The sequence below is a fragment of the Epinephelus lanceolatus genome, chromosome 11, assembly GCF_041903045.1.
Source record: "Epinephelus lanceolatus isolate andai-2023 chromosome 11, ASM4190304v1, whole genome shotgun sequence".
In the NCBI taxonomy this organism is placed as follows: Eukaryota; Metazoa; Chordata; class Actinopteri; order Perciformes; family Serranidae; genus Epinephelus; species Epinephelus lanceolatus.
In genome coordinates this window covers 26,112,196-26,137,939 of record NC_135744.1, presented here as the reverse complement: position 1 = coordinate 26,137,939, position 25,744 = coordinate 26,112,196, and the positions used below count along the sequence as shown (strand labels likewise).

General features: G+C 41.2%; 1 protein-coding gene across 1 annotated transcript; it reads right to left on the bottom strand.

Moving 5' to 3' along the window:
- Positions 1-1,865: 1,865 nt before the first annotated feature.
- On the bottom strand, positions 1,866-24,886 carry zbtb20 (zinc finger and BTB domain containing 20). The gene is made up of 4 exons (XM_033645494.2): positions 24,698-24,886; positions 8,107-8,251; positions 5,015-6,544; positions 1,866-3,109 (listed from the first exon to the last, which is right to left on the bottom strand). Exons 3-4 carry the CDS (start codon positions 6,522-6,524, stop codon positions 2,574-2,576), a joined length of 2,046 nt encoding a protein of 681 aa, XP_033501385.1. The 5' UTR covers positions 6,525-6,544; positions 8,107-8,251; positions 24,698-24,886; the 3' UTR covers positions 1,866-2,573.
- Positions 24,887-25,744: the final 858 nt, after the last annotated feature.

Sequence of the window (25,744 nt, the reverse complement as noted above, 5' to 3'; positions counted from 1 at the left end):
GTATTATTATTATTAATAACATAATAATAGATATTATTATTACCTCCGCCAACAGAGTTGGACGGGAGTTGTGTTTATTATTACTGTTGCTGTTTCACTGTTAATGTTGTTTGGCTTGGATGTTCTGGTAGGAAAATTCTGTCTGTATCTAAAGAAATGTGATTGATTAACTATTATAGGGAACTGACTCCATAAAAAGAATGAATTCAAAGGTTAAAACATAGATGAGCACACGTAATGGTACATATTTAAATAAAAAAAAATGAATGCTTGCATTAACACGGCACGAGGATATACTGTAGGTAACTGCAAGCGATAACAAAAGCCAAGAACCGCTGAATTACTTAATGAATAAATTGAAACAAAGCTATTCTATTACATGTGAACTCTACAACCAAATGTTAGATTTAAAAAAAAAAATCCTCTTTTCTAAAACTATAATATCTCTGTTAACAGTAGTGCACTTATTGGTTTAAGCAGTGCAACATATATGCAAGAAAATAATGCAGTCCACTTATCAAGATTTAAAAAAATGTTTTTTACTCCTTTGAAATTGAATAAAAGAAAATCATAGAAGTTCATTTAAGGAAAAATGATTAAATATTAAGCACAGGCATTTTAAGAAAATGTGCAAAGTAGCACTTTGTTGTTTTTTTTCCTTGAATCCACAGCAGGTCTTTTCAAGACCGCTGTATGCAGTTAGTTATTCTTTTAACAATACAACTACGAAAGTGTTTGCTCACATAAATGAGCAAATCCTTCAGATTGCAGTTGCAGGTAGTTGCATGTGTGTGTGTGTGTGTGTGTGTGTGTGTGTGTGTGTGTGTGTGTGTGTGTGTGTGTGTCCTATTTCGATTAAAAGCAATACAAAACAATTCAAATATCATAAATGAGCCTTACGTGATGTGATGCAGGGATGACAACTTGCGCACACTAGCTTCCAAATCTAACCTGTACATGCTGTGTCTAGGTTTTTTTTTTTTTAGAAAAATCAGGAATGTATACTATTGTCTAGAAAGTCCATCTGCAACTTGTGGTATATATCAGGAAACAGTGTGATTTTAATGGAGCTACTTGTTTTGCTTTGGGACTGTATTTCCTTTCAGAACGTTGCATGCCATTTGAGCCTTCAGGGAGAGCCAACACACAAAGAGTGATGCGTTCAGCTCCCACTTGCTGAAATAGCTTTGCAATAGTAATGAACAGGTAATACGGGGGTTCTAGGATCAGGATGGCATTTATTTCCCATTCAAATTTGATTGAAATTAAATCCCTCCCTCTTTAACACTGTTCCAATCAACAACAAGCCTAAACCCCCCCATTATTATAATTCGATTATCAAATTACAACCATGTCGGCTACTCAGTAATAATAGTTAAAGTGACAATTTGAATCTACATCCCATAACAGTCAGGTGCAAGTTGAAGAGCAGCAATTATGAAGGAGAGAGTTTAGTCGCATATGCCAGCCTGCCATAACTGTGAATGTGAAAGGCTAAGAACAAAAAAAAAACATCAGCAAAAGAATCTTTCTTTTTTTCTCATGTTTTGAAATGGAAGAGGTCTACTAGCCTTAACAGTCTTTTAGGATATTAGTGGCAGTGTATGCAAATGAGTTAAACTCCAAACTTCAGAAAAAAAGAAACATATTTTTGCTCAAATACTGTCTCATCAACACACCCTAATTTAGTAAACGTAATCTTAACCATCAAAATGCATGGACAACAATTACAAAACATAGTGAGAAATATACGTCCCTGTCGCAACCGACAGGAAGTTACATTTCAGTAAAATGATTGAAATTGGTACCTTGACAACAGCTGCATTATAATCCCTTAATACCATAGGAATAAATAAAACCCAGTGTCAAATTAACTACTCTCCGTTTTTTTTATTTTACATAAGAAGGCAATCTTGTGACCATCAGTATTTTTAGAAGGGAATATGTAGCCCAACCCCAGATGATTTTTTTGTTATTGTTGTTGTAAATTATACCACAGTAAGCTTGGACATCTATAGTTTCCAAACTGGTCAGTATGGGTTCACAACTGCCATGATTTATGTTTCACGGCATTGTACACACACACACACACACACACACACACACACACACACACACGCACGCACACACAGACACACACAGACACACACACACACACACACACACACACACACACGCTCGGACAAACAGACAGACACATGCAAATACACCGACACTCATATATACACATGTATATTCATTCAGACATGTCTACACTAAAGGTGTGTTTGTGTGTATGTGTTTCTTTCGTAGGCCTTTCGGTAGTGTTCAACACATAAATCAGTATTTTAGGAAAGCATACATTTAGAGGCCTGTAGTTAGGATCCATCCAGTAGATCAATATCAAACTACTAAGCCTTAAGGCCACCATCTTTTTTTTCTTTTAGAATAACAGAAAAAAAAAAAAAAAAAATTTGGGAAACTTAATGTGCCAGTGTCTATACTCATTACTCTTCATACCTCAAAATAAGAAAAGGAAAATCTAGTGCCATTTTATTTGTCATTCTTTTTGAAAGAAGTTTATCTATTAGTACTTATCCATCGGAGACATGCATTCGCATGTGGTCATTGAAGTGCTCCATTTGGTCGAACTTGGCAGGGCAGACGGAGCACACGTAGGTGGTCCCTTCTTGGCAGCTCGCTTCTGCAGCTACACCCACTCCTGTTCCAACCCCAGCCCCTACTCCAGCACCTCCGCTCACTGGCATGGCGAGGGCCACCACTCCAGCTCCAGGCTCAGGGACAGCCATAGGCATGGGAATGGAGACTGGGCCCGGGGTGCCTGCGCTCCCCGACAGCCCTGTGATGGCGCTGCCTGTGCTGTGCAGGGCCATGTGCCTCTCCAGCAGGGTCTTGTGTGAGAACTTTTTCTTGCAGATGTAGCACTCATAGGACTTCTCTCCACGGTGCAGCCGCATGTGGACATTGAGAGAGCTCTTCTGGGTGAAGCGCTTGTTGCAGATGCTGCACTGGTAGGCCCGCACCCCTGTGTGTGTCACCATGTGTTTGATTAAGTAATCCTTCAGGGAGAACGAGCGCCAGCAGATGCTGCACTGATGAGGCTTCTCACCTGGATGTACATGTAAGACAAAAGCATTAAGGGGAAAAAAAGAAGAGACACATTTTGAGGATTAGGTTTACAAAACATGGAAGAACATGTGCAGACACGTTTGATGCCTGAAGCCCCCTGTGTTACGTTTCCAGTACTGGAACATACATCCACCTAGAGTTATATAAACCTGTATCAGCTGTGTCATGATGCTGGTTCCACTCTGTGCTGTGTGCTTCAGCTTTGTGAGAAAAAGATTTCCTATAATCAGCTCTGATGCAGTTATGGCAACATGTGCCCATTGTCATTAATATTTTATGAAAAGTAAAAATTGCTGTAATGACTTTACAGGCATAGAAAGGTGCAGCTACAGGGAAGAATTAAAAAAACACACAATAATGTTCATTCCCATTCGATCATGATCCAAATAATTTATGCATCCATTTGGTATTTCTGTCACTTTGTTCAGACGTAAGCTCATTTTACACAATTGTCTCTGCTAACGTTATCGGCTGTAAAATATTATCATATTAATAATTCGGCAAACCTAACAGGTAGAGGAAGAGACTGACAACACTGCGAACAGTCAAGTTGCGTCACGCAAGTTAATGAAGTCCTGTGTATCTACTGTTTGCTGCTGCACTGAGTGAATTAATGTGGAGCTACCTGCTTTGATTTAATGAAGCCAGTAATTTATACTTATATTTCATCACTTATATTTAACTTTTATTTTTTTCTGGAGCTGCTCCGACCAGGTACAGATCAGTGATCACACATAGCATGGAGCTGGCACATATATAACAGGTGTATTTACTGTCTATTTTTACGTTTATATTTGCAATACAATGACTCATACAACTGAAAAGCTTTTTCCTTTGTCTTTTTATTGCAGCCAATGACACACATGTGTATCATGTATTGGTGTGTGTGTTGTGCAAATTCATATTTTTAGGAATTTTCAGTCTTTTTAAATGACTGTTGAAGGTCTTTTTTACACCCTCATCTTACATCAAGGTGCCTTTTGAAGAGGTCATCTATTATATTTGACAAAATATCTCTTGATTACCTTTTTTTAATGAATAATATGTTGGGGATTTTTAGACGGTTAAGTAACGCTCTGCCATGAGACGTTCAGCTCTTGATCAGTGACGTTTCTTCACAACATGCACCACTCTGCTTCTCACAGTTGTGTGAGTAAAACTGGGAAAAAAAACTGGTTTTAAATAGCCGTCACAGGTGGATCTGTCCAAGCCATACGTTCTAATGAATAATAATTGCTATCTGAGAAGGCCATTTTTGTGAGATCATGTAATTATATGATATCTAATTCTTTCTATCTGTGATGATGATTTCTACAGTTTATGACTGATAAGGCTGTCAGTGCTTGAGGACAGCAGTGCACGGTGTAATGATGTGCTGCAAGAGCAATCTACTGACACGCTACAGTCACACACAGTCAGCTGTGACCTAATAAATGTGTATTTGTGAGGCTCTGTTTTCAAACTTTTCCAGTATAAAAGCTTAGCTAACACACTAACATTATACATTATATGTTTTATGTACTAATGTTCACAGTGTGCATTTTGTCACTTGTGTATTATGTTAAAAGGGAACAGCTTTATTGCTACAGTAACATTTGTCACTGTAATAAATATGATTTTTTTTAAAATACTGTTTTGTATCATGATGAAGAAACACACTTCTATAACATGGTGTAAGTATGAGGAGTAGAACAAAGGTTTTCATATCATAACTGAAATAAGACCTCTGATGTTACAGTCTTTCACCCAATAACCAAAAATATTTCTATTATATTTCTACTGCTACATTACAGCCACCATCTGCATCAACTATGGGTAACACAATAATTTTACTGGGCTTACTAACGTAGAATAAAAATCTTCACTACTAGACATTTGGACTTACCAGTATGGACAAACATGTGTTTGACGTAGTTCTGTTTAGCAGTAAAGGTTTTACTGCAGAGAGTGCATTCATAGGGCTTCTTTTCTCCCGAACCGATTCCTCCGACAGCCTGTTGCTGCTGAGCTGGCGCTTGCTGTACCGACATGGGGTTCGGGAATGATGGCATTGCAGGGGGCGGCACTGCCACAAACTGGGGTTGCTGCTGGCCAGGAAGGTAAAATACAGGCTTGTCTCTAGCCGGCTGTGTAGGAAAGAGTGTGGGCAGGAAGGTGCTTCCAGCAGTGCCCATCACTTGGGAATTGCTGGTCACTGTGAGCGGCATCCTCAGATTGCTGGTGTGTGATTCTGCCGGCCGCATGTAGTGCTGGGCACTTGGCAGGGACTGGGACATGACTGAGTTTGGCAGGGGCTGCATCATGCTACTGTCACTAGTGCTGTGGGATGTGTCTCCTTCCTCCGTTTCTTGCAACTGCTCCGGGGATGAGTCATTGACCTCTATCTGCACTGGACCTCCATCACCTTGCTGACTGTCCCCGCCCCCGTCTCGGCCAAAGCCCGTCAGGTACGGCTGCTGCTCCATAGCATCTGGCTCAGTACTGATGGAGGAGCTCACCCCTGAGTCAAAACTTTCAACCTTGGATTCACCCTCCACACCCTCAGTATGGTCAGTGTCGTCTTGGCAGTCCCCCAAATTATCGTAGCAGCTGTACTCATCTTCGGCCTCCTGCTTTATGTGCATCCCTCCTGTTTGTATGCGTACCGGTCGGGGTTGCTTGCGGCAGTGAGTGGACTCCGCCGTAGAGATGAAGCGGTCGACCTGCTGAGATCTCTCCTGGATGCGGTTCATCCAGGGCGGATCTTGAGATTGCTGGTCCTTCTGAGTGCTGAGAGTCGGATCGTAATTTGTTGACATAGGGTTAATGTACAGGGGGCGCTCGCGGGTGCCATTCTGCAGAGTGAGGCCGGGGTAGGAGTACAGTGATGTGTATGCACGGTCCATGCTTTGTGATGTTGCTTGCATATAACCTGACTCTGCGTCGCTGCTGGGCCCCGAGGTGCCAGACTCTGGTGTGCCACGGGGAGTTTCCTGACCAGAGTCTCCTGGTATAACAGGGAACCCCCCCGGCCCAGCCAAGCCAACATTCTGGGACACGATGCGTGTACACTCATCAATGACGGTCTTGATCTGTAGGATGCTGGCGGCAGTGAGGATCTGCAGGGCCTCGGACTGAGATACCCGCAGAATCCCACTGTACATAAAGTCAATCAGCTTTTGGATGGACTGCACTGAGACCACAGAAGGGATCTCAATGTCGCTGTAGCCCAAGAGCAGCTTGTCCTGAAAGAAGGGGCTTCCAGCAGCCAGCACGCACCGGTGAGCTCGCAGCATACTTCCATGGATCCGAACAGTCACGTCACAGAAGTGCCCACGGTTGCGCTGCTCATTGAGGGTCTCAAGTACAGAATTGCTGAAGTTGTGGAGATTGATGTTATGAATGCGCTCGGTCATCCCCTTGCAACTGATGTCACCTGGAAGCAGGAAGCAACACACCCGACTTAAAACCTCGGACACATACAACCACAAAAACAAGGGGACAGGTTTCCTTTTCATTTTTGGGCGGGGAGGACATATGAAACAAAGGATTTGGGGTCCTCTGCCAGAATAATTTTATCTTCAAACACTTAATTTCCTGCATTCTGGTAAATTTTTATGTAACAATTTGTGCCTTGTCTGCATCATCTATGATTTAAATATCTTTAACATTGTCAAAATTAAACTCCTCTGCTACTATAATGTCTTTCGTGTCCCCTGTGTCCCCCTGAAATCGATGCCTATGCACAAACACAATTAACTAGACTGGTTGTAATAAGGATTCTCACATATATTAACATTGTTAGTTTACATTATTACTGTTATATTAGGGATAATAAAACAATGTAATTGAACAAGTAAGTATACACGGATAGTTATTAGCAAATGCATCACAAAGACAAGCTAATTTTTGGCTGTATTTCTAAAAACACAACCAAGTCACAGCGCTGCAGTTAAATATATCAGTAATATCGATGCTTATTATAAACAGACACAAAAGGTCAAACCATAATACAGATATGGTAATTCCAATTTTGTCCCCCTCAGTCCGGTCTTTAATTTTAGGATGAGAATCAAATTATCAGAGCTAAATTTGTCTCTTGAATCATGGTTTAAAAATTTCACATTGACAAGGTGAAAGACAATTAAGATGGTTCCCGTCTAATTATTATTACAAGTTTCTCTCACCATGTGTGTGTTCCTGAAATTCCTCCAACCACCATTAGGTGGCGCACTGGGCTTAGATGACAACAGGCCTCTTTTGTTAGCCATGTGTTCACTGTGATGGCGCTTCCTAACTATCCTAGGAATACACTAGATGTGACCCGGCTGATCAGCGTGGAAGATAACTTAAGATGCCTTCCTCCCCATTTGGATGTTAAAAGAAATGAAAATATGAATCTAAATGAGATATAGGTAGTAAGAGTAAGTATTATGCAAATTGTGGGTTTCCATAATTGCTGTTGAATTAATTTTTTTTGCGTATTAACATGCTTGAGTGTAATGTAATTAAAGTGGTTGACCTTATTTGAATGATTGTAAAACACAACCCTTTTCTTGAAACCAAGATAAATGTCCTCATTTTGAGTCTGGAAACTGTACAAAACCATGTTGTAAATGTTGTGGATAATTCATTTTACACCATGTCTGTCAATGAATAACAAATATGTTTATGAAAACGTATTGGTGGTGAAATATCAGAATCAATACACAACGTTGTCTGTGTGACAAAAAAATGTGAACATGTGGAGAAATGCTTTATAATTTGGAATGCAGTTATGAATCGGATAGAAATAAACTGAAGAGTGGTACTGACAGTGAAACCAAATTTGATAGTTAGAGATTTGTCTATCCAAATGATGTGGAATTCAGCTGAAACATGCTGCAGAAGCAGTGCAATAGTGTTAGCACAAAGTCTGAATGCCTGTTTCCAGCTAAGTTATTTCTAACTTACACGCAAAGGGGAAAAAATAAAAAACAGAGGCAGTCCAGTACTCACAGTTAGATGACGTTTTGTTCCGAAGATGCTTGTGTGGCTGGTGATGAAGTGCGGGTCAAGCTTCAGTTTGCTGGTGGAGATGGCTGATCAGAGGCCGGGTGCTAGGCAAGGCTGTCAGTCCTCTCTGTCCAAATCATGTGTTGCTCTGCCACAGTGTTTGGAAAGGGGGGGGGGGAGAAAAGACAAAGACAAATCTTAATGCCACATACTGCCTCGTCGATATTGCCACTCCCTTAATGAACCGGGAGCCACAGTAACACAAATATCTTCAGCAGACACGCTGCAACAGATGTGTGAAGAGTTTTCAAAGAGAGACGAATGGACGTTCCTGTGTGCACATGACATCCAATTACAAATCGAGGTTGAATATAATATTGGTATTAGAGCCAGTTCTTCTATCGGCAGTTATCTAAGCCGCTGGGCAACAAAACCACACCCTTACCAAGGAAAGCGATCTCAATTCCGTATAAATTAATCTAGATTAAATATTCTGGAAAAGGTCTTATGTACACACACACACTACAAAGTGTGTGTGTGTACATGTGTGTGGTGTGTGTGTGTGACGTGTTCTTTTTCATTTTCAAATTCACAAATTCAACAAGACGATGCCCAAAACAGACGTGGAGCAGACATCTGAAGTTGTAATAATAGATAAAAGTCACATATTAAACACACAAGGCATTCATTGAAAAACACAAGACAGGCATTCAACAACATTGAGCATGTGATGGGCTGGTTTGGTGACGCTAAGAAAGCCTCACACAATTGCTCCCATACTGTACACACACACATTGATATGCAGGTTTGACCTCAGAGTGGAAACAAAATGATGTAACAGCGACCACATTAAAGCCACAAATAATGGTATCATTTAAGGTCAAGGAAGAGCGGAGAAAAAAATGGCGCTGAACCAATGAAAAAACACAATTTATCTCTTATTAGTCCCATACTGGTCGGAGCGCCCTCAAACATTTCCACCAACAGAGCTTTAAGTATGTGGAAATTACAGCCTGTGTCAGGATGTGAATATTTATCATTCGTTGGAGTTTGGATCACGATTACAAGTGCGATCTGACACTCTTAAATATTTTTTGGAAATAGTAAAAAAACGTTTCGTAGCTGTCACGCTGGCTACAACACGAACACCAAGTGCTCTCTGTGAAATGCCAGTAACAACAGTGTGTTGCTGAATGAACAGAGCGAGGCGAGGATTTGACCAGACCTGCACGTTAATGTTGACACACATATTATTCTTTTACAAATCTCAAGCACTTTCAAAGAATAGACCTCCCGCTTTGAGACAGAATCTTCAGATGAAAAGTATGTGATTTTAAAGCAAGTGACCTCTGTGTTAGGTGTCAAGGTAACAGATACACATTAGAGCTTGAATGCGGCTCCAAAATGGTCAAACAAGAAGATTATTTTATCGATAGTTAAGTACAGAGAAGCAGAGTATTCGGGGGGAGAGCCAGAGTGGAGAGGTTAAAGTGTAAAAACTGAAATAGCTGCGTTCACAGGCTGCTTTGTGCCCACAGGCCTCACATTGAGAAGTGCAGCGGGCAGCGAGACGTGCACTTGCTTTCTTGAAATGTCCTTGTCAACTAACAAATCTGATGATTAGATATAGACAAGTAATGGCGTGTTTAGCAGCAGAGGGTGATCACTCGATACTGAGGCGGATTATTCTTTGGCACTAAGACACACACACACCGCACACACACACACATGCTGGTTAGTTCCCCTGCCTTGGTCAGGCCAGAAAATACATTTTACAGTTAAATCCTGAACCCCTAAATCTGAAATTAAACTTGAACCCTTTTCTTAAGCTTTAGCTGTAAACGTAACTCTAACTGTAACCATAAGGCCTTTTATTATGGAGCCTAAAACCCAAACATGAGCCTTGTTCTATTACCAAACTTAAAAACTAGATCTAACCCAAGCTATAAATCCTCCTGTAGGTGTAACCCATGTGAAAACCAACAAAAATATCATGTTAAAGCCTTCTCTTTAAAGTACCGTGCACACACACACACACACACAAGCCAAAATACTCGAATCCATAACAGTGGCAAATATTTGACCTTTTTTTTCCTTCTCCTACAGCAGTTAGCTTGAGTTGTAACTGTATTCTGATGCCATGGGCCCTATTTTTTTTTTTTTTTTCATGCCTACTGTTAGACAATGCAAACATATATGTTCCCTCACTGGCTTCCCTCGCCCATCCAGACATGTAAATCCACCTGCCTAAGGGGTAAAGTGAGGTGAATGCTGGCAACAAAGGAGCAGGCCAAGGGAAGCAGGCCTCAGTTGCCCAGACTGCCACTCACAACAGTGATTCCATTTTAGCCGTGACACAGTGGGTGAGCAGCAGCCAGCGCCTACCTGCAGTGAATTCTAATCAGCCCAGGGGTCTGTCTCCCTCCCTCCCTCCCTCCCTCCTGTACCCTGCCTTGGACTAAAGGGGCTGATGATCCTTCAAAATTAATTAGATCCTTGTAGGAGGCAGCCATTTTCTTTCACTTCCCAACGCTCCACCAAAAAAACAAATTTCTGAATTAAACTAAATTCGGGGTGTGTATTTTCCCCTCCTCGTATTGATCTCGCTCTCTGTGTGCCTCTACCTGTTTCCTGTTTCATCACGTCGAAACTCTCTCGCCGTCTTTTCTTCCATCTGTCTGTCTCTCCGTCTGTGCCCCCTCCTCTTCCTCCCTCCCTCCCTACGAAACCTTTCCCCAACACCCTCCGCCCCTCTCTGGCTGCCTCTCCATGCTCCCAGCTCTGTGTCTGCCTCTGTGGAGTTTGCTGTCAATAAATCCCCAGAGGTCAGTTTGTCTGCTGGAAATCAGACACAATGCTTCAGACCGCCAATGCAATGCATGCTCTGCTGCTGCCGCCACAACAAAGACTGAGGAGGGGGGGGTGGTGGTGGTGGTGGTGGTGGTGGTGGTGGAGGGTGGGGAAGAGGTGGGGGCAAAAAAAAAAAAAATATGAAGACAGGGAGACGAGGGTTGCAACTTCACCAGCCAGACTCCAGGTTAATCAGCTGCCTGTATTAGGTGACAAGCTCATGAAATACGCTGCATCGAATTGGACATTAGTTAATCAAGGGTGGGGTGGGGGGTGTTGGAGGGGGGTTAAAATGGTGAGGATGGGGGATGGGGTTGAGAACAGACATAAGAGGCGTGCTTTATGAAAGGAGCAGTATCAGCCATGTGAATAATATACATCCTGAATATGCAAATACTGCTTACAACACACACTACAAGCATATATTCAAGGCCCTTGATACATTTAAATCTGGAGACAAAAGGCCCACAGGGCATTGTGGAAAAGCTCATGTCCATGCGTGTGCATACAGCACCTCCACGAATCTGATGCAGATTTGCACTTATCAAGAGTGTTTTGTGTTGCACCTAATTAATAGTAATTTATGAGTTTGTTTGAAATCTCTGCTGCTTAACCATCGCTGTCCAACATTGTAATTATTAATTTCAATCATCCATTTAGCCCAAGTGCATTAGCATATAAACTGCCAGAAATCATGCTTTAATAGTATGGTTTGAGTATGTGATCTAATGTGATTTAGTACACAATGTAAATGTGTAGCAAGCACGCTGAGAAATTTGAAGCAATATTCAAGTGTTGCTCTGACAATTCAAGGTGTGTTCAATAAAGACACAGAATGTTTATTATGCAATTTACGGCTGCGGCTCGCCGTAATCAGTCAACATCTCAAACTTTTCTGAAAAATAAATCAAATTATACCTCAGCTAATGCTACTGTGTCTTGGCTCCCTTTGATCAGCACAATTAAAAATTATTCTTTCAGGTAACTGAATATTCATCTCCGCCCAACAATGTTGTGTTGGCTGATTGAATCTGAGTAATTTGGAGCGCCGTGTCTCTTATTACATTCGAGTGTTCGTCTATAACGTTGTGAAGCAATTAACAGGTAAGGTAACTAATGCAGCTAAATCACACACACACACACATTTATCGGGAGACGTGGCAGAAAACACCTCACAGTCTCGAAATTTAATTGATTTGCCTTTATAGCAGTCACTGAAAATCATCAACAAGCACGTAGGCAGTTGACAAGTTGAGCCAAGATTTTTTACACTTTTTTTTCTTTCATTCTCCCTTCCTTCTCCCCTGACTGAGATTATATGGTGTTAACACCACATCACCAATGAGATATTCTCTTGAAATGTGTCTAAATGTCTGATGATAATTTAAAACATGTATGAGTTACATGTGAACCAAGTGTTGTCCTAACAATTTTGACATAAAACTCGTTCCTGTACTTTGAACTGACTCTTCACCTACAACACAGCCCAGTGATTCTTCCTTCACAACTACAGTTTCGATTTCAACCTCACCACCAGGGACAGTTTAAAAATATGCAAACGCTGTAAAACAGCATTCCATTAATTCACAACCGTTTTTTTTTTTTTCCTGATGTGAATGCTCTCCTACTTGGTCAAAGCATTGTGAAGTAATTACAGCGTGCCAGTGTAATGCTATGGCCACTGCTCAATCGAGATTGCTTGAATAACTGCGTTTCTGTACATCATACACTAACTGGGACTGTTGTTAACTCTTTATTGTCGCCATAAATTTAATCAGACTGTTCATGTTTAGTTCCGCTGCCACTAAAATGACTCAAATAGCACAGCAGATCAATGTGATAACACATTCAGTCCAACTGAAAGCCAATCAAATGTGACAGGATGTGCGGCTTTCAAATAAATTCCTCGAGCAAACAAATACCAACACACACTACAATGCCATTACACAAGTAAAGGACAGTTTAAATATTTTTTTGACAGGACAGCTTGTTCAACTTCGTCATTTTCTGTCAAAAACACACCCACCACCACCCGTTATCCATAGCAGATCCTTTGTCTATTTACAGATGGGAGGATAATCTACTTCTAATATACTTTTTTTCAGGCACACAAACAGTCATGAATTAGTGGCATCAGTAAATGTTCCACGCTGTATTTTAGGAAGTTTCCAAAAGGAGTGTAGAGGGCAAAAAACAAACAGCCACTGTTGGCTTACGGCCATTAAAATTATAAAAGACAGTATTTCGCTTTGGTGCTGGAAAGGACGCTTTCAAGAAGAATCTCAGAACTGGCAAATGGCTGTGCTTTTGTTAATGAGCATTTGACCAAAAAGAACCATCTGACTACTCATATGATAGTCTCCAAAACACCTCTAACCCCCGAAGCAGATAATGCTAAATTCAAGAGTTATCATTTAGGCACAAGTGTCCACAGCAACTGCCTCTCTACAGCTACTACACACGTTGAGGACATTTTGCCTCTCCAAAAAAGGACCTTGTGGGCCATTGAGAGATCTTCATGAACCTACAAAGATGCTCATACAGGACTCTGCTGTCTGTTACTAGTGTATCATGATAAAGGGTAGTTAATTAATTCCGTTTGGTGAGAAATATCATATCGTGTGTGTGTCCATATGTCTCTATTTAAGTAACATAAGCAAGCAAGATCTCAACAAGTGAAATGTTTCGTATGGGGCTGTAGCACCTTTATATCTCTCAGAGAAAACAAAGTGTCTCCTGACTTTATGTCCTTGGGAGATAAAGCAGGACAAAGATGCTTTGTGCTGAATTATGAGAGGATAGTGTGGGACTTCTGCTAACAAGCATGCAGTTCATACAGCACAGCGCAGCCTCTGGATATGTTTAGGTTAAGTGCATACTATGTTTGTCACTAGAGAGACAAAACAGAATGAACATGCTCTCACATGTACAGTATTTAAAAACAGAAAAAAAGAAATGGTGTCCACACAAGCCTTATTTAAGGCTGGGTTACATAGACAGCTCTTATAGGCTTGCACTCAGGGTGTTCTCACACACGTATATAAATATATGTGGTCAAACAGCAACATGTCTTAGATAAGTGAATTGTGACAAGGTGGTCATGACATTGACTCTGATGTAATGTGTTATACAGTATAGGTGACAGTTTGAATCTAAATATTTTTTCTGCACATGGCTTGTCCTGACATACACATTTGTGCACAAGGGGACCTGTAATTAAAAAATCTGATTAAACCACCAACATTATTTCCTCATTTGTGAACGTGATTGTGATCAGCCTCAGAACCTCTCTGCCATGTGTTTCCCCAGCAGCTGCACGAGGGTGCACGAGCCAGTGCCGAGGTGGTCCAGCACAGAGCTGAACTTTTTCAAAAATGCACGAGGGTGTTTTAAGCAGTTCAGCACAACCCTGCACTTTCTGTTGCCTGGTCTGTGCTTCAAGGATCAGCAAGCTAGCCTCTCTCCCGAGCTCACTACTTGTCTTTTAAAAGGGTTCACCAAAATGACGTGCTGCTGGTTAACAATGCAGAAGCTGAGGAAATGGTGAAAATGGACCTTGCAAAAGGTTTTATGACGTAACATACTTCTTCAGCCTGTAGCTACGGCAACAACAATACACATGCCATAGGGCTGAGATAAAAGTGAGTCATTACTCAGGTAAACTAACGATACCTTCAACATGCTGTGTCTTCAACTACAGACTGTGCTCATTATGTGAACAAGATATAACATCCAGATGACTTAATACTAAATATTCTGGGCTTAATTTGAGCCGTATGGATGTTAGCACTTTTTAGTGTATTTATAGTGTGGCAAGAGGTTGGGCTGTAAATACAGATTATATATGTCTCGTCAGCTCATTTGACACATGACCCATCTAAAAGTGTAATGCTGACACACTGAAACAGATGACCACGAGTGCCCTATACACACTTTCACCAAGTGTTACCACCTCTGGTCCAGAGGTCTGCAGCCTAGCTTAGCAATAAAACACAGATATAATGACTTAGACATGCTGCAGCGCAGTCTGAAATCAACAAAAGTTGGCACAGAGGTAACATTTGCTGTTAATCTAATGGGGAGGGGTGCAATCTAACCACATTAGGAAACTTTATCCATAAAATACCCTGATGCAAGATGAACGTGTTAAGCAAGCCAACTACAGAATTTCACAAGAAATGAGAGAAAGGCCAAAAAAGATTCCTCCTCGTGTATCGTCTCAATGGCATTCTAGTAAAGACAAACTCAACAAGACTAGATTTCATCTAGAAATTTGAGCTGATGTCTATAGTACACAATATACTCACAAAAATCACTTGCACAATGGCCTTATATACACTCACTACAGCCTCAACAAAAGGAGCAGCAAACCCCACTAACTATAACCAGACCAGAACTACCCATCCAAACTCAAGGTCTTCAAGCAGTTCCCAGCAAGAAGTATTTAATCACAAAAACCAGTGGGACTCGAAAGCACCTGCTATGCAGCCACACCCTTAAACCACCGACATAAACCTGTTCATATAGCTCTAACCACTTCCACATGAAAGTCGCTTCTACTTAGATTCACTAACCCATGGGATAAACTTGCCAGGGAGAAGATACCCCAAAGAAGGGCTGAACTAAAGGCCAAGAAGTTATTTCTAACCCACCAAATTGAACTACAGCTGAGCATGAGACTGATAAAAGCTTTCTCACCCTCAAATTAACAACTACTGACACAACCAACCAATGTATCATTCTCCCACCAAAACTGTGACTACAAAAACCTACCAGTTTTGGCATACATATTTAGTTACCTGAACAATAAGTTGAGTCAAACTGCCAAATTAGGTTTACACAAAGTCTTCATTACATCAATGGATGAGCCCCCATTTTCAGACAAAAGGAGGGAAAATACACAAGGGTGGAGGTCAAAAGTGAAACAATTTATTAAAAAACATCACCTGCAAAACAAACTAAAGAGATGTGAACTATCAGTAACATATGCGAGTGCCAGGGTGAATGGAGAACTCATGTTTGAAGATGTTGCATGCTAAAGGAAAAGACAACACAAAGCAGCCAAACTGGGAGGCCACGTGGGAGCTCAGAGAGCTGCGCGAGAGAGAGAGAGAGAGAGAGAGAGAGAGAGAGAGAGAGAGAGAGAGAGAGAGAGAAAGGCAGACCGAATTGCCCAGCTTTGTAGGCTTGCGAGCTCATCAGCCCAGGTGAGCCTGCAGCTCAGCAACGACCTGCACTACCAGCCCACTACCTGCAAGGGAAGGAGAAAACACAAGCAGGCAAAGCAGAGACGCAGGAGGGGTCTCACACTAAACAGGCCTCTGGAAAATAAGAGAGGGCAGACCTCTGCCAAAACCACATGCCCTGTCTTGCAATGTTAACAAAAGCAAAAAATTATTTGGGTGCAATATGTTTCGAATCCACTCCAAAATTTGAAGGTTTCTTCCTTGGCCTATGCTGCACCCTTCCACCAAGTTTCATGAAAATCAAGCCAGTAGTTTTTCCATAATCCTGCTGGCAAACAAACCAAACCGGAAACATAACTTCCTTGGTGGAGGTAACAATAAGGTCAGTGATCTATAGAAAGTATCAGCTAACATAGGTCCTTTATAATAGGTGGAGTCATTTTGCAAAACTACTGACTACATCCACACTGTGAGACACACACTGCTACACAGTAACATGGAGAAAATTTACTGCCTCACCAACACCAGCCCTAAAAACTGATGACAAGAAGTGAACACATACAAAGCTACAATAATTTATGTAAACTCCGACTTACACCACTGCTTATGAGCTTCATATGAGCCACATTTACCAACACTGAATACATCAGAGCGTTCATTATGTGTTAGTGTAATACTTGCATCAGAAACGGTAAACTGGTGTGTCAAAATTTTAGGCAACATTTTAAAAAATGACACTCTTTGGTAAATCACTGCTTTTTAATTTCAGTCTGTGCTTTGTTCTCCGTTGTGTAAAATTCTGTTTTAAATTAGTTTCGCAGGCAGGTTTTTGTTTTGCGCACAACCTTTTCTCATTACGCAGAGCTCAACATTGACTGCAGGGGAAAACTATGTTGCCATGTGGCTGGAGTGTAGTAGTTTATACGTTGTGTACACATTATCACTGATAACCAATCATGCCTTCCTCTACTGCAAAGACATAGTGTGTCTTTACAGTGATGCCTCCTGGGCTGTGTATCGGATCTATTATTTGCTCTTCTTTAACACACTCTTTTGTACGCTTCCCCCAGCATTATTAAATGTTGGCGTAGTTTAGGTTGTCTGCTGTGATCTGTTATATATACAGAAAGCAGAGTCACTACGGAGTCAACTCACAGCACAAAACGCAGAGATAACATGACCACCCATCAGCTCCGTTTATGATAATCATCTGGCCTTTTGGCCTCACTAATGCACATGAATTGCCGGTCAGTGTGGTCTCTTTCAGTGTAGCAGAATTATTATCTTTGATGGTAACAATCTATAGCCCATAAGCCCCAGAGTGTAACCTAAGCTCATCGGCTGTTTCTGGTAACATCACTATAAAAAAAATCATGCCACATGTCTGTGCTACCTCTAAGTCATTTATAGTGTCATTGTTAGACTGAGCGGAAGAGTAAGGTTTAGATTTTACACTTATCTTTGTGCGACGGGGATTTTTATGTGAAGTTAATCCAATAGAATACCATTAATGACTAGCTCCTGTTACCTGAGTGTGTTTGTCTGTGTGTTGGCACAGTGACCTGCCCAGGATGTTGCACTGCCTTCCGCTAAATGCATGTTGGGATACGTTGCAATGACCCTGAACAGCCTTGGAGTGAGAAAATACTGAGTGAATGATTGAATGTATATTGAGATACGAGCCAACTGCATTCAAAGGCCATAAAAAAACATTTAGTCCAAAATGCATTCATGTCATTTAATCTAGTCATAGAAATTATTTAAAAATAGGCTTAATGTTGGTTTACACAGCTGCTGCTATTTATTTTATTCTAAGAGCCACTGCTGCCACAACTGACAGCTATTACACTGGTGCACTAACCACCTAAATATCTCGTGGAGCCTGACACATGGACTGCATCTGTACTGAAAATGTAATGCAGGTGTTATGAGCTAGACTTGATGTTTCCAGACGGATCTGAATCTCTTTTGTTAAACTTCAAATGAATGATGAAAAAAAACAAGCCCGGCAACTTTGATAAAACTGAAAATTTGTTTGCTGCTGAACAGGTTACACGTGCTCTTCTTTCATCACGTGGACCAACTGTCGTAAATCACCCGCAACTGTCCAAGAACAACAAAAACATTCATTTCTTCATAAGAAGCTGTTACTCAAATTAATGATGAGTTACGGCTTCGTGAAGGAGTGCTATTTTGAAACCTGTCTTTATCAAGGTCATTTTCAGGGCAATAAACAATGTAGACAGTATCAGAGCAGATACTCCTTTCATATTCACGATGAAAAATTATTATTCAAAAAGAAAATTCTTCGTTAAAGAATATCTTTCAGAAGACAAAATGTCTGACAGTGACTTCATGCAGCTGGATTCTAAAACAAACAAATGTTTCAGTCAATAAAATGGAAAATAAAATACAGTTTTCTGTGGAAATACGTCCAGCAATCTTCATTTTGTGATAAAACCCCAACACAAATACTATTGTGTAAATAATTCCTGGTAAGTTTACCCATTGCACAGTGCATACCGATGTACCTCGAGCGAGACTGTGCACAATCTTAACATTTTGGCTGCTGTGAGCGCTGTTTACTGGCACGAGGCTTACAAAGTCTTCCTGAAGCCAAGATAGAAGCTGAAAATGCACAGCACTCATTCTCTATAAAAACAGGTTAAAAAGTTACTGGAGAATCAGTTACTTGTTTTTTTTTAATTTCCTTAAACCCCCTTAAGATACTTTTCCCCTTCAACAAGGCAGTGATCTCACCGTGACTTGTACAAAACCATATGGGTTGCAGGGTGAACTGAGGACACACATGCACCTTGGCAAACATACAACTTCGCTATTAGAATCCAGGATACATTTTTCACATCAGTTGAATGCCTGGGCCTGCGTGTGTTTAAAGAGAGGGAATACAAATTAAGTTTAAATGCTTGCTTCTGGCAAAGAAAATGTCTTAATAGGACTCACACATACATTATTACAACAAGTTGCATAGATCTAAAAACTTCTATACTTGTTGTAAAATGCCCTCTGGTTTGAAGCTGTTACGTGACATTTGGGTCTTATAGCACCGCTGCTCAAACACATGACTTTTAATGAAAAACTAAAACCAGCACTGCAAATATAAAGAAGCATGAATCAAGAGTCTGTTAGCAATTTTAGAAAAGGTAATGGAAACACATGGTCACACCCACAAGTGGATTGTGTGTACTGTATGTCCTGTGTATGTACAAAACAACATCAGATATTAAAAAAAACAACAACTGATAGTTGGAAAAAATGAATTTTACGTTGTGTTACTGTAAAAATATTTTAAAATTGTATAATAACTAGATTGTACAACAGACTGCTTTATCACCTTTATGTAAAAACATTTAAAAAAGGCACAACAGGTTTATCCTGATGCAAGTGTGTGTTATATTCTTTTATATTTTGGAAAAATTTAAAACACTCAATCATAAAACAGTGTTGTTTTTCACCCTCATAAGTATATTAACTGTGTTTCATAAGACTTTATAAAGTTTTAAAATCGGACAAAAGCTTCCTGACAACAGCAAGGCACATTCGCAAATACTTATTCAGTCTCAATGTGTGCTTTCATTACGCATTCCTGTGATACTCGCAGGGAGGGGAGATTCCAAAACAAAAGTCCTTTGAAAACTGAAAAACATGCCTTAAAGTTTTTGGTTTGTCAGTATGCTGCATGCTCTGAAAGTCACTGGGTTTTGAGTGACATTAAGTTTCACAAAAGTCATTTTCATGACTAGTCTTTTCGATTCCTGCTGCCAAGGTACTAAAAGGGGGGAGTATTTTGGAAAATTCCTGCTCAATGAAATGACAAATTGAGCCAGTCTGCACAAATGTGACATACTATAGCTGTCATAAAAGTCTTCCTTAAGCATTACGAATGCATAATGTATAACTGATTTATTCCAAAATGTTTTTATCCTGGCAAAATGATCATCAATAAACAAGACAAAATTTCCCTCCCCTTAAACAAGGCATATTATTTTCCAGCCTTGCCTTATAGCTGGGAGGAAATCACCATAACTCATCGTAACAGCTTCTCTGTGTTGCATAATGCAGCTGAAGGGGAAATTCTCTCCTTAATTACAAAGGCAACTTGTGCGGATTCTCAATAGGTTTTGCAATTGTGTTATTAGTGTTTTTCAAGAATAAAAAAAAATAATATCATGTGAAGAGAAGCATGTTATGTGTGAAAAAGGTGCTTTGTGGGTAGAAGGATCCAAGCCAGTTAGCCAGGAGGCAGCTAGCCTGCCAATAATTTGTAGTTTGCAAAAATCCATGCATGCTAACAATCCACTGAGGTAGAGTTAGCTGTTAGTCACTAATTAGATCTTTTACTAAGACCAAGAGATATGAATAAAATTAATATGTACAACATGTTTAATATAAAATAATTCAAGACTTCTCTTAAGCTTTAGAGGTGCCTGATTTTTTTGGGGGGTTGCCATGGTAACTGGGGACTCAAATGCAGTATTAAAGCTGCAGCTGCTGTAAAACATCAGGCAGGGAACTTTAAGCACACTTCCTAAACAAAAACCAAATCTTTAAGCTTAAAATCTATTAAAGTCTGGAAGGCTATTCTGTAGTTAATTATCAGACTTGTCATTAACTTTAAGATGTGCACCTGAAAACAGTCTCAGTCTGGCAATCACATCAAAGATTAGTTTCGCTCCATGGGGGAATATTCTTATAACGAGAATTATACAGGAACAAAAAAAAAAAGGAGGGAAAAAGGATAAACACTGTCTGAGACAAAAAGGCCAAGCAGTTAACAAGCACTGTGACATTCTGGATATAATCCACAAAGTGGCTCGTTATATCGATGGATCTCTACTGCATTCCCAAAATGGCTGCCAAATATGTTCAACTGGGGTAGACAAAGTGCCAGGATGGACTCAAGTGCATATTTCTTTTTTACGTCTTTTGTTATACTAGTTAAAATGCCCTACTTAGAGTCATGAATTACAATATTAATTTTACACTGGTGCTGCATGCAAGAATTTATATTTTTTTGTTAGTGTGTTGCCAGTGTGTGCTTACATTTGCAACCAAATGCACACTTTCTGGATTTGAATTATATATTAAAATAAAAAAAAATGTACTTAACAATGTTCAGGGCAAAATAAAAAGCACTGCATGATTCAGTGGATTCAGGTAAAATCCACTCATGACCAATATTACATGCTCTCTCCCACCTCTCCCGTCCTTTTCACCACTGCCCAATAAACCACCAACGCCTAAAATTCTTTTCAAGAGCGCTGCATTGAAACAACATAATGAACATATATTTATTGATTTAATTATGTCGGCAATGGGCCACTAGAATTACCTGGTAAAAGCCTGGTGGAGATGACTGCATGGTGTGGGAATAACCAGAAATGTGGCACTGCGGAGGCTTCAGAGAGACGTCTCTATCTTGCCTATTTGGGCAACAGTGCCTTTGCAGCTCTTAAAAAATATTTTGGAATACTGACCTGCCATCTGTGTGCATGTACAGTACAAAATGATTGTTTTTTTGTTATATGTCTCTCCAAAAGAAGCCCTCATTACATTAGTACAGCATGGCTTCCTTGCACGTTTTCATTTGAGTAAACCCAAATAATCAGGTGGGAGAAATGTGCGAAAGAGTGACTAAATCAGCACGAAACATTTCAAAATTGAATGCTACGGACACACACTGTGTGAGTTTGCTGGTCAATAATAAATGGCTGAATGTGAAGAGAGGGTGACAAGCTACAGAGGACGAGTGAAGGATGGTGAAGCCAGAAGAAAATTGGGATTGATTGCTGAGTGTGGATTAACTGAACACCTCTCTCCCCCCCTTGCCTTCATCTGAGGAGGTCTACAGTTTATCTGCTGGGTCTCCTTCATATAATAATGAGTTTCCTTGGTCTGCAGACATGCTCTTAAATATTCATTAGTCATGGGTGGGTTTTAGCCGTGACACAGAAAGCTGGCAAATGGCGATGGCTCAAACACTGTGAATATTAATGTAAATGTGGAATATATACATATAAATACTCATTAGTGACTTAACTGAGATGAAACTGAGCACCTGATACACACTCCCAAGGCACATAATGGCTGTCTCTCTCCCAGCAGCTCCTGTACACCTCTGTGCTGATAAAACGAGAGTTTTTGACATCAAGCTGTGCTGAGAGCTCACTTACACACAAGACAAGCACCCTCCAATTCATCAAACAATAAAATGTCCAAAAATACAGGTATTAAGTTTTATGTGGAGTTTCTTTTCAGATGAAGGGTATTCCATCCAGTGTACTCTTTGTGACAATATAATTCCTACTTTACTCACCCACATGCGGCCTGTCAATCAATATGCTCCAATTCATGGGACAGATTTATAATCATGCCCAGCTGTAATCTTACATCAAAGTGAAATGCTGCATTTCTGCTACACCGGGCTGTGCTCAGCTCTGTGTTCTTCCAAATGTGTCCATTCAGAAAACAAACGATCCAGTGTAGCCATCAATTACATAACCAAGCCTATAGGACTGCAGCCCATTTACGTTGTGGAGACATATTCTGAATGAAGGCGGGGAGAGGAAGTGATCACAACAAAAGTGAGAAGGGATAATATGTAGTAAAAAAAAATGAGGAGGAAAAAAACTGCGCGCACACACACACACACACACACACACACACACACACACACACACACACACACACACAGGTGCACATCCACAGACCGGAGCTGGACGCAGCGCTGCATGCGCTCTCCTGCAGCCTCCCCCTGTGTCAAACCCGGGACCGGCCTTCTTGTGTTGCGTCCTCTCGCGTACACAGCCTCAATGACCACACCGGAACCAACCTCTGACATTGACTAATGTGTTGACGCAAAGCTCTATACCTGCGCACAACTTCTGGGCTATAGGCGAGCCTGTGCCTATTAATCAGACCCAGACCGTGTTGTATTGTAGAAAGCATCAGTGGCGCTTATAATAGACACAAGAACACGCTGTATTACTCTCTTTATCTGACAAAGCCAAGCGCTTTGGGACAACATCTGTTTGCCACACACACGCACGCTCTCTGTCCCTTTTGCAGTCACACACACACACACACACAGATACACAGAGGCGCGCACGGATAGATGGAGCCCTAAAGAACAAGACTGACATGTTGCTCCGGCCCAACTCCCCATGGCCCTTTCTGTGAATTTCGGACAGTCGTTGCTCCATTTATTTTTTATTGCGCCAACGCTGAACATATATACATATTTAACTTTATCCAAGAGGTGAAGTGCCTCCATAAAGCCATCTGATAAGCAGGAGCAAAGGGATCACGAGTTGCCCATGAATATTTTGCAACAAAATGTCTCAAAAGGCACGCAGGAAGCGTCTCTTGCAACTTTAATTACACCAGAGCATGGCCCCATATCTAGGCCACCCTTTTGCCAAAACATCCTCACATCGCAAACCCCTTCCCCACAAACTGTGCATGTGAACAAACGCGGATTGCGACAATTAAAAAGATCATTCTCTCTCTCTCTTTTTTTTTTTTTTTTTTTTTTTTTTTGAGAAACATGGCACCAAAAATCCAGACCAGAGTCCCACTGGATCTAGTTGTGATTTATCTCAGAAACTGAACCTGCAGTATTGTTTTACCTTCAGACACAATATTAGCCAGCATTCCCTCCGCCTGCTGAGCATATCTTAATGTAACCCCATCTCATAAATGCCACGCCGTATTGATATTAATTCATAAAAAATGTAGGCTAGACATCTGTCTGAGTGTACGCGCTGTACGAGCCGCTGCTAATATTATGCATTTCGGATATCGAGAGCATCTTTTCGGCAACTTCTGCAAACTGAAATGTATTTTAGAAATAGATTCACAACGAGAGTGCGCGATAGTGTTTAATTGCAATAAAGGAAGCGCGTTTCCTCGGATTCAAATAACTGACCTAAAAGCCAAATGCGCACGTCGGCTGCCACAGTTGTTCCGGGCTCACAGTGTGTAAAATGTGAACAAGCAGCCTGCGAGCATCGCTGAGGCTTTCGCTGATTGAGAGAAACAGACCTGTGAGCACAGTTTGCCCGGAGTATTGTTCTCAAGTGTCCCCTGCCTGGCTCACGGGCAAATACGAAAGTAAAGGGCTAAAGGTAAAGGGGCATGGTGAGAATAATGACAGATGGGGAAACTTGCGTCATGCCAGGGCAGCGCATTTTTGTAGTCGAATATAAATGGACAACAAAACCCCTGGCAGCCAAAAACTGAGTCCCCTAACATGCGGGACTCGTTTCATTTCATTTCGTACGCTGGCGTCACATTTATTGGATGTCTGAGATCCTGCAAAGAATGAAGTTTCCGATTATGTAGAGCTTAATATTTGCTTGGTAAAGCCAGCCACAACTACATGGAAGTCAGTGGTTTTTCATGCACATCACCCGAAAGTCAACGAGCATGTTTTAATCTCTTCTACGGGAAATCCCTCTAATTTCCCCCCTCTGTAATAATAGCGTTATAGATATTGTAAAGACCCATCCCTTTTCCTACTTTTCTCAATTTCTTACCTGCACTTCGAAGCTCGTTCAAAAAGTGGCGACAGCGTTTCCACGGCTCCCCCTGTTTTCCCCCGACGAAGCGCGTATAGTTTTTTTTTAATATGTTCCTTTACTTTGTTTCATTTCTCACTTCCATCTTCTTTTCATCTCATCAATAAACACACGCTGCAGCCTACCTTCATAGAGCAGCTCGGTTCAAGTGTGCCCTCCCATTTTTTAACTATACATCGAGTACTTTGAGGGTGGTGGTGGAGGAGGAGGAGGAGGAGGAGGGAGGGGTGGAGGGGGGGCAACCAGGCAGGCACGCCTTTTCACTTAAAGCTGCTATTGGAAGAACAGTGCACTGTCTTGGGTTGGATCGCAAATCCGTCAACATTATTGCGCCCCAATCGCTGGAAGCACAGTGGGACGGTGAAACCGGCTCCATTATGGCTCTCTGGAAGTGGTGGGAGTTATAGTAATAGTAGTTGTAGTAGTAGTGTTCCTCCTACTCGAGGTGTTTTGTAAGTTTGCTCCTGCCTGAGAAGCAACACAGCAGTTTTTTTTTTTTATAAATGGAGCTCATGGTGCGTAATGAAACCTGTGAAGGATGAGGTTTAAACAGGTTCGCAGCGATGTTGCACCCCAGAGAGAGTCTCCACTGTGCCCATAAACCCCACCGCTTTTAGCTCATATATATGCCCCCTTTTATACTGTGCGGGCTCCTACGCTTGCTGTTCAAAATATCAGCGATCACAATTGTGAATGAACTCAAATCTATCCCCAGTCTGGATCAAAAGAACGGGGGAATTGTCAGTTATGTGTCCATCATGCGTCTGAACTTTGCATTGGACGCCGCCTCTGCCAGTACAGCGAGCCAGCTGCGCCGCGGCCTCTCATTGGCCGGCGGCGCCGTCAATCACCGCCGCCACCAACAAGCTAGATTGTCTGCCGTGTCTTCTACTTTCTACGCATTTCTATTTTCTCATTTATTTATTTTTTAACGTCCCGAGCTGACCTCGAGTTTGCGAGCAGGAAAAAAAATTCGCGTCGGTTCAGCCGGCCAATCAGATTTAG

Excerpts from the sequence above, each read along its gene's own strand:
- zbtb20 (XM_033645494.2), bottom strand. The coding sequence starts at position 6,524 with ATGACCGAGCGCATTCATAACATCAATCTCCACAACTTCAGCAATTCT. Across the intron at positions 3,110-5,014 it reads ACACATGTTTGTCCATACTG|GTGAGAAGCCTCATCAGTGC; the intron begins GTAAGTCCAAAT and ends ATGTACATCCAG.